At 39.1% G+C, this 13,515-nt stretch overlaps 1 protein-coding gene across 1 annotated transcript in view; it reads left to right on the top strand.

The window, feature by feature from the left end:
* rims3 (regulating synaptic membrane exocytosis 3) overlaps positions 1-13,515 on the top strand; it is a 67,744-nt gene that overhangs the window by 14,149 nt on the left and 40,080 nt on the right. The window contains exon 2 of the mRNA XM_017481058.3: positions 3,428-3,707. Within this exon, the coding sequence (XP_017336547.1) occupies positions 3,470-3,707 (238 nt within the window). The 5' untranslated portion in view covers positions 3,428-3,469. The remainder of the gene's footprint in view (positions 1-3,427; positions 3,708-13,515) is intronic.

Here is a 13,515-nt window from a genome sequence, read left to right as displayed (position 1 = left end):
CTTCGTGGTGTCCTGCCGTAGATACCCTGCTTGTTCAATGTTTTACGTGTTGTAGACTCATGAACAGAGATGTTGGCCAGTTCCAATGATGCCTTCAAATCTTCAGCTGTCATTCGGGGTTGTTTCTTTACCTCACTGATGAGTCTTCGATGTGCTCTTGGTGTCATTTTGACTGGGCGCCCACTTCTTGGTAGAGTAGCAACAGTCCCAAAGTGTCTCCATTAGTAGAATGTTTGCCTACCTGTAGACTGGTGAATTTCTAAAGTCTTTGAAATCACTTTGTGACCCTTGCCAGCTTTATGTAAATCAACAATTCTTGATCGTAGATCCTCTGAAAGCTCTTTTTGGCGAGGCATGGCTCACATAAGCGTGTGCATCTTGTGCAGAGCAAACTCCAAAAGTTTGAGGGGTGTTAATCAGTCAAAGTAGCTGTAGTCCACACCTCCAAACTCATTTTCTTAACGGGACTCCAGTGAGCTTTTTTGAGGTCATGAACTCAAGGGTTCACATCATTTTTCCACAAGCACTATGAGGTTTTTTTGGTTGTTCTCAATAAAGACATGAGGGATCCGAATTTTTTTTATTTTTGTCATTATTATTTTAGACACATTATATTTGTCAATACCCTTGACTTAGATGAAGATCAGATCACATTTTATGACAAATTTATTCAGAAAACCATGAAATTCCAAAAGGTTCACATACTTTTTCTCGCCACTGTATAACAAACTGCCGCTTTAAAAGAAGGAAAGCAAAACACATCAAAAGAGACAGGGTGAAATTGGCCTTCTTCTTGTTGTTCTTCTTCAATACCACCATATATTAACGTCCAATCACATCTTCTCATTTACGTCCTCTTGCCTTTCAGTACAGTCTCCGTCTAGATTAAATAAACTCGTGGTGAAATCATGCGGAAATCTACTTCCACGGTCCGTTAACTGGCATTGAAATCTCACGTTCTGAAGCATATTAGCTTCATCTAAAACCGTCTATCTGGTAAAAACGTCTTTTAAATCAAAGTAAGTTGCAGGGAATTCTTTCATATCGCATCATATTATCCCACTCTCTTCCAGTGAAGTCTCCATCCACCTCACATTATATTCTAGTGAAAGGTTGTTGAGCAGTTCATTAACTTCCACTGAACTCAGTATTTGTATTACATTAAATAAAGGCCCTGACTGTAGAGGATGGCATTTTGTAGTGATATATATTGTGTGTGTGTGTGTGTGTGTGTATATATACACATGGAGATCTTGGAATTGTAATGATATATCTGACATTCTGTGATTGTGATCTTTTTTCATTTTTTATAATTTTTTTTTTTTTTACAAACTTTTAAAGATTAATTTGGTGGAAAATTGTCATGCATAGTCACGTATATTTCCTGGCATATTTAGTAGTAACAACATACTAATAACATTAAAGATTTTTTTTTTTTTGCCCAAACAAGTACACAGAAATATATTTTTTTCTGATATTCCTTCTGGGGAAGAAGTTGGGTGTAGAGCACAGGGTCCGCCATGATACAGAGCCCCTGGACCAGTTGAGGGTTAAGAGCTTTGTGACAGTCACATTGCCTTCATACTATTATTGCTTGTAGTTTGTCTCTTGTAGGTATATTATGACAAGTACAAGATATATATACAGTGGATATAAAAAGTCTACACGCCCCTGTTAAAATGGCAGGTTTTTGCGATGTAAAAAAAAAAAACGAAACCGAGATCAATCATGTCAGAACCTTTTCTACATTCTATGTGAATAAATTAAAGTGGTAAACAATACTAATCATTTCAGGGGGGCGGGAATGGAATATAAAAAATGTACAATAAGCTGGTTGCATAAGTGTGCACACCCCTAAACTAATACTTATTTGAAGCAGCTTTAGATTTTATCACAGCATTCAGTCTTTTTGGGTAAGAGTCAATCAGTTTGGCGCGTCTTGACTTTCGTCCTTGCAAAAGCATTCTAACTCTGTCAGATTGGCTGGGCATCTCCTGTACAGCCCTCTTCAGGTCACCTCACGGATATTTGATAGGATTTATGTCTGGACTCTGGCTCAGGTCATTGTCATGCTGAAAGCTGAAATTCCTTTTCATGTTAAGTGTTTTAGCAGAAAGTTTTGTGCCAAAATTGACCGGGATTTGGAGCTATTCATTATTCCCTCCACCCTGATTAAAGCCCCGGTTCCAGCTGAAGAAAAAAACAGCCGCAAAGTATGACGCTACCACCACCGTGCTTCACAGTGGGGAGGGTGTTCTTTTTGCGATGTGCTGCGTGTTTTTTTTTTTTTTTTTTCTGCCAAACATACCTTTTTGTATTATGACCAGTTCAACTTTGGTCTCATCAGACCACAACATTATTTCACATGGTTTTGGGAGATTGGATAGCCTTTTTCTTTTTCGTTAAAAAGGCTTCTGTCTTGCCACCCCACCTCATAGCCCAGAGATATGAAAAATTTACAAGGTTGTTGTCACATGTAGGGAGTAACCAGTACTTGCTAGAAATTTCTGCAATTCTTTTAATGTTACAGCAGGCCTCTTGGCAGCCTCCCTGACCAGTTTTCACCTGATCTTCTCATCAAGTTTAGAGGGACGTCCTGTTCTTAGTAGTGTCACTGTCATGCCATTTTTTCTCCACTTGTTGATTATTGTCTTTACAGTGTTCCATGGTACTGTATATCTAATGCCTTGGAAGTTTTTTGCAAACCTCTCCTGATTGATATTTTTCAACAGTGATGCCCCGTTTGGAAAAATTGGAAGTTTTTTGTTGATATATATATAGATATAGATCGATAGATAGATATATCTTCTATTCTATTTAGTTAAACCCAAATTAAATAACACAATAATCAGTATAAAGAATTGTTAGTTTGATTCACGTTATGTGCTAGTCTTAGTGCTAGCTTTGTTAGCAGATTAGCAAAGCAAGCTAACTATACTAGCTGTGTACATTTCACCAGACACACTGATGATGTCTGATACTTTTTTCCAAGCTTTATTTTAATTGGTAAAGTATCTATACACATTTAATGACAGATCATATATCATAGGATGAGATGATTATAAGTTTTTCTTCCATTTTTAAGTGTTAAACAGTAAATGGGAATTAATTGATTCCCATTGATTGGTCCGAGGAGTTGTTCAAGTCATTTGTTTGGATTTGTTGCTTTACTGCGCTCTTGCTCATTTGTATAAAATTGAGAAAAGCTCAGTTCAGATGTTGCGCAGTCGTTTTGTCTTTTGCCGTTATCAGTGCATTCATGAGCAAATGAATGGTCCCCTGTCACTTTGTCACTTGCTAGTATGAACGCAGGGGAACAGCAGGACAGTGCTGGGATTTGAACTCACAACCTTCTTAGGTTGAACTCGGCAGGAGTGTGATTATAGAGTCACTGTCTAACCTCTCTTTTCGCTCTCTCCTCACTCAGCAGCCCAAGTCCCCCTGAATACAGACCACGTGTCGGCCCACGATGCTCAGCGGTTCAGTGGACGTGCCTAGCCCCGGGGGGATGAGTGTGACATCGGGCCGCAACGTGATACGCAGCTCAAGCATCAGTGGCACCATGTACAGCCTGGAGAAGAGCCCGAGCAGCACCGGGCCTGACACTGGAGGAATTAAAAAACGCCGCTCCAGCCTCGGGGCCAAGATGGTGGCCATCGTGGGGCTTTCACAGTGGAGCAAGAGCACGCAGCAACTCAACCAACAAGGTAAGATTGTACGCTCCAGATCATCCGGCATTTTTGAGTTTTATGGACTGAGGAAGATCTCACATTGTGTTGATCAGTCATTGTAACACTGAAGATTTGTCCATGACTTTTTCTGTTTGCTAACTAGCTAAGGTTTTTTTTTCTCTATGGGGTTTCTCTGTCTAGCATAAAATATATGATTATGTTTATCCAATTATTGTGATGATTTAGCATGCGTTATGCTGAATAGAAATGATTATAGCTCACATCTGGGTTTGTAGTACGTGTGTAGATTTTTCACCCACTTTGTTACCCATCATCATCTTCATCATCATTTCTTTTGCTCCTGAACACCACGTGTTGTTTTTTTGTCATCTCCTTGCTTTGTTAGCGCCCATCCGCACCTATCCTTTCACAGATTTACAGGTCAGTGTGACAACACACTCTTCGTCTTCCTCTGTCTCATTATCCTCTCCTTTCATCCTCTTCGTCTCCTCATGACAGCCTCTTCTACCTCTCATAAAACACCTTCCATTTCTTGTCCTTCTATCCTTGGCCCTCTTCAACAGTGGCTTGGAGGTGAGCTTATTTCCAGAGGTGGTTTTCATGGTGCCTATTTTGGGAAATGATGGAAGAGTGTCACTTTTTTGTAATTTATGTAATGTTGCCATATACGGTATGATATCTGTAGATTCACACTTTGACCATATCTAATTTTGGAATCAATATTAATTAATTAAATATAAAATAATAATGAATTTAATTTAATAATTAATAATTTAATAATTAGTTAAATATAAAATATAAAAAATATCTTTTATATATATATTTACAAAACTGCTGATTTGAGTTTTATATATATATATAAAAAAAATACCCCATAAATATGAAAACATATTCCATAAAAAGTGCACATTTTCTGCCTTCGAATATAAAATATGATCAATATTTGATTACCGTTTGAAGAGTGTAATTAGTTCTGTCATCTCGAGTGTGTATAGTGCGTATGGCTCATGAGTCAGGTTCTGGGACAGGCCCAGACCTCCTGCCCAGCCCGAGTGAGTCACGCTGAGAGTGTGTGTTGTCCAGCTTGGCAGTGAATCACTGCTAACCTTGGCTTCTCCTTGGTTTAGTCTTACACGGAGAAACCTGTGCAGTGAACATCTCGTCTGGAAGAAGTTGTTGTTCTGATCTGCGTACCTTCTAGTTTTTTATGCTCCGTAATGGCAGTTTCAGTACTCTGCTATATGTTTGTTAAGTGTAGGCTAATTACACAGAGTCGGTGAACCACACACGGTGTAACTGTCACAGGGCCAACAGTAACACGCTCCTAGCCAACAGTGTCAACCGTGACCCTGCAGGCGCTGAGAGAGAGAGAGAGAGACTTGATAAAAAGTGTGATTTGCAAGAAGGTGAAATTGAGCTGCATTTCCCAAAATATAGTACAATAAAACATGCAGATTTTGAAAAAATGACCCCATTGATAAACATTTTCGCCATCTATTGGAATAAAACTAACAGAGTACATGTCTAGGTGCTGAATTCTGGATTTCAAAAAATTGAAAACAACAAATTTTCCCTATTATATGATTATATTGGCGTTTATTGTACCTTTTAAAGTAGGATTTCAGCTTCCTGGGGTTGGTAAATTCCTTATCCGTGCGTATTACTTTACAACTTTCATTATTTTATGGAACTAAAAGTACTGAGAAAGTGTCTCTGACCGGCCATGCAACAAAATATAGAAGCTGAATTTGGGGGTGTTATTACAATAGATAGCAATCAATCGCAAAAAATATTACATTCTGTTTTTCATTTGAATAATAAAATGTGCACATGTGTGAAAGCCAGCGTAAAAATAATCATTCTTATCACACAACTGCAAACAGTTTAGATTGGGAAGCGATTAGAGGGGAAAAAAGGCCAGTGTTACCTGAAAATTTATATATATATATATATATATATATATATATATATATATATATATATATATATATATATATATATATATATATATATATATATATACGTCAGGTATTTCTAACCGAACTTTTGCACCCTCTGCATGCACCATTTTAAACCTGCAGTGGAACCATGTCCCAGTTTTCTACATGGGTTAGGGATGCACCGAAATTTCGAAAATGGCCTTTTTCGGTTTTTAGCCGAAAGAGAAAAAAGTCGGAAAATATGAGCAGAAAATATATGCCACCACGCCCCACCCAGCCCCGCCCCTTAGTGCTCAGCACTCGGATTTCACTGTCGATCTAGCCGACGGTTATCACGGCACTACCCGGCAAAGGGCCGATCATGTCAGCGGTTTGGGTAAGGACATCAAATTTGCAATCTGTAGAAAATTCAAGAGGGGGTACGGTACCGAAGCACTCTTCCACGCCTGGTTTGATTCACCACCTGAAAGCACGACGTCCCGTTCAATAGGGGCTTTAAGCAACAGCTGTGAATGTGCATCCTGAATTTCCGGTTTCGGCCCGGAATTTTCCTTTCGCTGTATCACTAGTTATAACACAATGGTGTGTTTCTATAGACGTTGTACAGTAACGGTCACTGCACAGTATGTTAAACCTAAAAGCGAGGTAATGGGCCTTGTTTTTACACTGAGCCCATGTGCAAAGCTCTTAACCCTCTGTGCTTGGATTGGATTCTCCCATTCCCCAGTGGGACGAAAGTGAAAAAGTAAATATGTGGCTCTGCAGCATGCTTGGCCTCATGGGAGAGGGTGAAATAAACACAGAGATGTTTTTGTGATCAGTCGTTCTCTGCAAGAAAGTGTAGCATGTATCTGCGCCTGGTGTAGCATCATTCAAAACGACTGTCTAAGAAGAGCGCGTGTAGAGAACTCCTATTCCTACGTCCTTTTAATATAACGGAAACCATTAGAAAAGGAATGTAATATTTCTGGATTTAATGGCTGAATTAAATGGACCGTGTGTGTTTTTTCGGGGGGCACTGTATTATATTGTATTACATTGTATGGTAATGTTCAGTTTTGCACTCCAGCATCCTTCTATATAGAACAGTGGTTAATGGTTAAGGCTCTGGGTTACTGATCAGAAGGTCGGGGGTTCAAGCTGCCACCGTTGGGCCCTTGAGCAAGGCCCTTAACCCTCTCTGCTCCAGGGGGCGCTGTATCATGGCTGACCCTGCGCTCTGACCCCAAATTCCTATCAAGCTGGGGTATGCGAAGAAAAGAATTTCACTGTGCTGTAATGTATACGTGACCAATAAAGACTCATCATCATTATCATTCTCATTAATTGATGAAGAAAAGGGACCATGAGGAACATTACATTAAGTATGGAGTAATTTGTTTAAAAGCTTTGCCTTGACATCTCTGTATTCATCCATCCATTCATTCATTTATTTATTTATTAGGCATGGGGTCATTTGTTTAGAGATTAGCTTTGACATTTGTTTGCATGCTTGCTTGTTTAGGCATGGAGTAATATTTTTATTTTTAGTTTTGCATTGACATCTCTTTCTTCCTTTCTTTCTATTTTCTTTATGTATAGGATAATTGGTTTAAAGCTTTGCCTTGGTGTCTCTTTATTTATTTATTTATTTATTCATTCATCCATTCATTTACATTTATAAGTAGTCCAACAGTGACTTTCTAGCAGTTCTGGCTTTGAACTCACAACCTTCCAATGAGTTACGACTTAATAAACATATTTCCGAGTCTTTCCGCGGGGTATTAGTGAGAATGTGGAATAATTGAACTGTATTTTCTGTCGTTTTATCGTCGCGTCAATATTTTACGTTACATTTACGTTCATCTGTTTGGCAGACGCGTTTATCCGAAGCAACTTACAGATGAGGAAATACAAGCAAAGCGATATATCAAGCGGAGAACAATACAAGTAGTGCTACCATACAAGATCTTTAATTGAGTTCTAGTGCACAGAGTCGAGGTGTAAGAGGTGTTTGTTTTTTTTTTTTTAAAGGATAATGTGGGGGTTGGTGTTATAGGGGTTGGTTGGAAGAGGCGGGTCTTTAGCTGTTTTTTGAAGATAGTGACAGATTCTGTGGTCTGGATTGAGGTTGGAAGTTCACTCCACCACTGAGGAACAGTTAGTGTGAAGGTTCTGGAAAGGGACCTTGAGCCACGCTGAGTAGGAACTACTAAGCGTCGGTCGTTGATTGATCGCAGATTGCATGAGGGAACGTAAGCCTTCAGGAGAGAGTTGAGGTAGGGGGCGCTGTTCCAGACAAGTTCTTGTACGTGAGCATCAAGGCCTTGAATTTGATGCGGGCGGCTACAGGAAGCCAGTGGAGGGAGATGAAGAGGGGTGTGACATGGGTTCTCTTGGACTGGTTGAAGACAAGTCATGCTGCTGCATTCTGAATCAAGCTGGCTGGGAGGCCCGAGAGTAGAGCATTGCAGTAGTCCAGATTTGATATGACAAGAGCCTGGACTAGCAGCTGTGTAGCCTGTTTGGTGAGATAGGGTCTGGTTTTGGCATGTCAGTAGAAAAATGCAGCTATCTTTCTATCTCTCTCTCGGTATCACTCTTTCTGGGCTCTAAATTGGTTCGTCTCAGTGATCTGTGTTTTTGCTCCGTGTCTGTTCGAGGCTGGTTGACCTTTTCAGAGTCTCTCAAGCGCTGCCCGAAGGTTACAGGAGCCCGAGGGATATCTGGCCTATGTGTGATTAACCTGTCTGGGGCATCGGAGCCTTGGCCTGGTTTCTGTCTGCCCTTAAGCTGCTCCACATTTCATTTTGTCGTGTATCCAGTTGGGCTTTGTGTAAAGCTGGAATTTACAAAACTGCACCACTTTTGCATATAAGATTGTTTATTTAAAAATTGTAACACACTTCATAAAAGTTCAGAGTGACATCGCGTGGTTTTTGTCTCCTGAACAAATCAGGAAGCACCTTGGAGGAGGAGGACAGCGTGTCAGTTGGGAGAAAAAAACCCAGAATAAGTGAGTGAATATGGGGAACTTAACGATATGTTCAGTTGGGGATATTTAAATGTTCAAGTGCCTTGAAATGCGAAGCGTTATTCGATGTGTTGACGTAATTTCCTCTGAAACAGGAAGTCAGGACTGGACATATCAAGTGGCTCCTCCCCCTGTTTAAATAGCCAGTAGTGTTTAGCTTACCTCACGCTCCCCAGGCTAAGCCGTACTCGACAGATAGGCTGCGTTCACGCCATGTCGGAATTACAGTAATTACTAGATGACAACCTTGTACACGTCCTCGGACTTAAATGAATCTTATTCTCTTATAAATTCTTAATCTAAATCTTTCTATTTAATAATAGTAAATTATATGAATTATTACACAGGCTGAAGCCGCCGCCAGTTTGAGTGTTTCTGCACGACGTTGCAGCGGTCAGGTGGTACAAGTCGGAGCTCTCCGAAAATTCCTAGTTTACAAGTAGTAGTTACGAGATCTATGAGGACGTGAGCACTTTTTACAAGTAGGAATCTCGTAATTATGGTAATTCCGACATGGCGTTAACGCCGCTTTAGTACCATGGATTTTTATAATGTCGGGGGCGGGACACTTCAGATTCTAGAGAGCATTTGATTGGATGGAAAATCTGATAAGACGCTAAAGTGCAGAATGATGTCATCAAAATTGTTGATCCGTATCGGTGGTGGTAGTGAGAGAGAGAGAGACTGTAAATTGTGCATGCATATATCTTTTAAACGCGAATTTTGTCATTGTTTTGGAGAACACTAGCTTATACATAACCTTAAGGTGAACATATTCGTAGTAAAAGCCACAAAACTTCAATTTTGATTTCATGGGGATTTTAATATTTCAAACATTGAGATAACTTAATGTTTGTTCATTTTGGGACATACTGTATAATAGTATCTGATGTCATGGACTAGTCTGACTTCCTCATACAGGTATTCAGTGGTCCAGCTACAGCTGTCTAATCGAGATATCCCTGCTGCAGAAAAAAAAAAAAGTTCAGGGGGTGTGGCCTGATCTGATCCAGCTCCTCCTGTAAGTCTAACCCTAACCCAAATGATGCTGCACATCACAAAATCACACATAAAACACACTTAACCAGCCTGAAACACGGAGTTGTCTCCACCTCATGGTAGGAGGAGCTGGATCAGGTCCAACTCCACCCCATGGACTTTTTTGTTTGGTCTAATCTCAAACCTTCAGTGAAAGTCTTAGCAAAAAAGCTGTTCTTATCACATTTCCTTTCCGAGCCTGGCGCAATACAGTACGAAAAAGTAAATAAATGAATCTGCTTACTTTACACATTCCTGAGGGATCTCTTTTTTTCTCCGTACAGACAGAATGACTGTTTGTGGGAATCGCACATACACTACACATGCAGCGGAGAGGGAAGGTTAGGATGGAAAATGCTGGAGTATTTCTTTAAAATGTGCATGATATCAGGAATGAATGAGCTGGACTGGGTATTCACAAACTGACACGCTGTAGCACGTGTTTTTTAAGCCGGTCTTGTGTAACGAGTGCCTTAAGAGACCAGCAGACGTTAATGTTTAGTGGTCTATAAGGAAACATGATACATCTGCATGCCACCCACCTCTGTCTCCATGGCGACGGCAAGACTGGTCCCGCCTGTCAAAAAGATCTGTCAATATCCTCATCCCGTTAATGACGGGTGCCTGCTAAATTTAGAAGCTCTGTTAAAGAGGCGAAGAAGATGAGACCAGGTTGGTCCAAAATGTAACACACACACACACACACATATGCACGCACTGATGCACGCATGCATGCTCAGTGCTCATGCAGTTATGTGCTGACAAATTTCTATTATTACAGTGATAAACAATGTCTTACCTTTTATCACATTTTCTGATGTTATCATAGTAATCTCCGCTGGTGTAACATTTCTAAAATGTCAGTTGTTAGGTTAAACCACGAAAAAGCCTTCAAAAACACAGTAGCAAAGAGCAAGCTGAATTCAACCGAGCGAGCAGATATAATGTTAAACAAAACAGTAATAAAAATGTGAAGCAGTTATGCTGCGCTGCTTCAAGTCACATTTTAAGCAGGTTTGCTTTGTGTTCTTCAAAAAAAAATAAAACAAATGTAAATCATAAAAATTCATTCATAGCTCAAAAATAGTTCCGAATACGTGTCAAGTTAGCTTATGTTAGCTAGATAGCGGTCAACTTTATGAACACCTTAAAAGCCTCTCAGAAATCCTGTCAGTTTAGCATGTTTGTTGGGTGACTAGTGTTAACATTGAGTGTGTTAGCAGCTTTAAATATAACCTAAAATCCTCTCAGAAGTCCGGCCATTTTAGCACGTTAGTGTTAGCACTGAGATTGTTAGCATCTTTAAATATAACCTAAAATCCTCTCAGAAGTCCGGCCATTTTAGTACGTTAGTGTTAGCACTGAGATTGTTAGCATCTTTAAATATAACCTAAAATCCTCTCAGAAATCCGGCCATTTTAGCACATGTTAGTGTTAGCACTGAGATTGTTAGCATCTTTAAATATAACCTAAAATCCTCTCAGAAATCCAGCCATTTTAGCACATGTTAGTGTTAGCATTGAGTGTGTTATCAGCTTTAAATATAACCTAAAATCCTCTCAGAAGTCCGGCCATTTTAGCACGTTAGTGTTAGCACTGAGATTGTTAGCATCTTTAAATATAACCTAAAATCCTCTCAGAAATCCGGCCATTTTAGCACATGTTAGTGTTAGCACTGAGATTGTTAGCATCTTTAAATATAACCTAAAATCCTCTCAGAAATCCAGCCATTTTAGCACATGTTAGTGTTAGCATTGAGATTGTTAGCATCTTTAAATATAACCTAAAATCCTCTCAGAAGTCCGGCCATTTTAGCACATGTTAGTGTTAGCATTGAGATTGTTAGCATCTTTAAATATAACCTAAAATCCTCTCAGAAGTCCGTCCATTTTAGCACATGTTAGTGTTAGCATTGAGATTGTTAGCATCTTTAAATATAACCTAAAATCCTCTCAGAAATCCGGCCATTTTAGCACATGTTAGTGTTAGCACTGAGATTGTTAGCATCTTTAAATATAACCTAAAATCCTCTCAGAAATCCGGCCATTTTAGCACATGTTAGTGTTAGCATTGAGATTGTTAGCATCTTTAAATATAACCTAAAATCCTCTCAGAAGTCCAGCCATTTTAGCACATGTTAGTGTTAGCACTGAGATTGTTAGCATCTTTAAATATAACCTAAAATCCTCTCAGAAATCCAGCCATTTTAGCACATGTTAGTGTTAGCACTGAGATTGTTAGCATCTTTAAATATAACCTAAAATCCTCTCAGAAGTCCGGCCATTTTAGCACATGTTAGTGTTAGCATTGAGATTGTTAGCATCTTTAAATATAACCTAAAATCCTCTCAGAAATCCAGCCATTTTAGCACATGTTAGTGTTAACATTGAGTGTGTTAGCAGCTTTAAATATAACCTAAAATCCTCTCAGAAGTCCGGCCATTTTAGCACGTTAGTGTTAGCACTGAGATTGTTAGCATCTTTAAATATAACCTAAAATCCTCTCAGAAGTCCGGCCATTTTAGCACGTTAGTGTTAGCACTGAGATTGTTAGCATCTTTAAATATAACCTAAAATCCTCTCAGAAATCCGGCCATTTTAGCACATGTTAGTGTTAGCACTGAGATTGTTAGCATCTTTAAATATAACCTAAAATCCTCTCAGAAGTCCGGCCATTTTAGCACATGTTAGTGTTAGCATTGAGATTGTTAGCATCTTTCAATATAACCTAAAATCCTCTCAGAAATCCGGCCATTTTAGCACATGTTAGTGTTAGCATTGAGATTGTTAGCATCTTTAAATATAACCTAAAATCCTCTCAGAAATCCGGCCATTTTAGCACATGTTAGTGTTAGCATTGAGATTGTTAGCATCTTTAAATATAACCTAAAATCCTCTCAGAAGTCCGGCCATTTTAGCACATGTTAGTGTTAGCATTGAGATTGTTAGCATCTTTAAATATAACCTAAAATCCTCTCAGAAGTCCGGCCATTTTAGCACATGTTAGTGTTAGCATTGAGATTGTTAGCATCTTTAAATATAACCTAAAATCCTCTCAGAAGTCCGTCCATTTTAGCACATGTTAGTGTTAGCATTGAGATTGTTAGCATCTTTAAATATAACCTAAAATCCTCTCAGAAATCCGGCCATTTTAGCACATGTTAGTGTTAGCACTGAGATTGTTAGCATCTTTAAATATAACCTAAAATCCTCTCAGAAATCCGGCCATTTTAGCACATGTTAGTGTTAGCATTGAGATTGTTAGCATCTTTAAATATAACCTAAAATCCTCTCAGAAGTCCAGCCATTTTAGCACATGTTAGTGTTAGCACTGAGATTGTTAGCATCTTTAAATATAACCTAAAATCCTCTCAGAAGTCCGGCCATTTTAGCACATGTTAGTGTTAGCACTGAGATTGTTAGCATCTTTAAATATAACCTAAAATCCTCTCAGAAGTCCGGCCATTTTAGCACATGTTAGTGTTAGCATTGAGATTGTTAGCATCTTTAAATATAACCTAAAATCCTCTCAGAAATCCAGCCATTTTAGCACATGTTAGTGTTAACATTGAGTGTGTTAGCAGCTTTAAATATAACCTAAAATCCTCTCAGAAGTCCGGCCATTTTAGCACGTTAGTGTTAGCACTGAGATTGTTAGCATCTTTAAATATAACCTAAAATCCTCTCAGAAGTCCGGCCATTTTAGCACGTTAGTGTTAGCACTGAGATTGTTAGCATCTTTAAATATAACCTAAAATCCTCTCAGAAATCCGGCCATTTTAGCACATGTTAGTGTTAGCACTGAGATTGTTAGCATCTTTAAATATAACCTA

Source organism: Ictalurus punctatus, chromosome 12, assembly GCF_001660625.3.
Source record: "Ictalurus punctatus breed USDA103 chromosome 12, Coco_2.0, whole genome shotgun sequence".
Taxonomy (NCBI): domain Eukaryota; kingdom Metazoa; phylum Chordata; class Actinopteri; order Siluriformes; family Ictaluridae; genus Ictalurus; species Ictalurus punctatus.
Note: the sequence above shows the minus strand (reverse complement) of the source record. Positions and strands in the feature narration are given on the sequence as shown.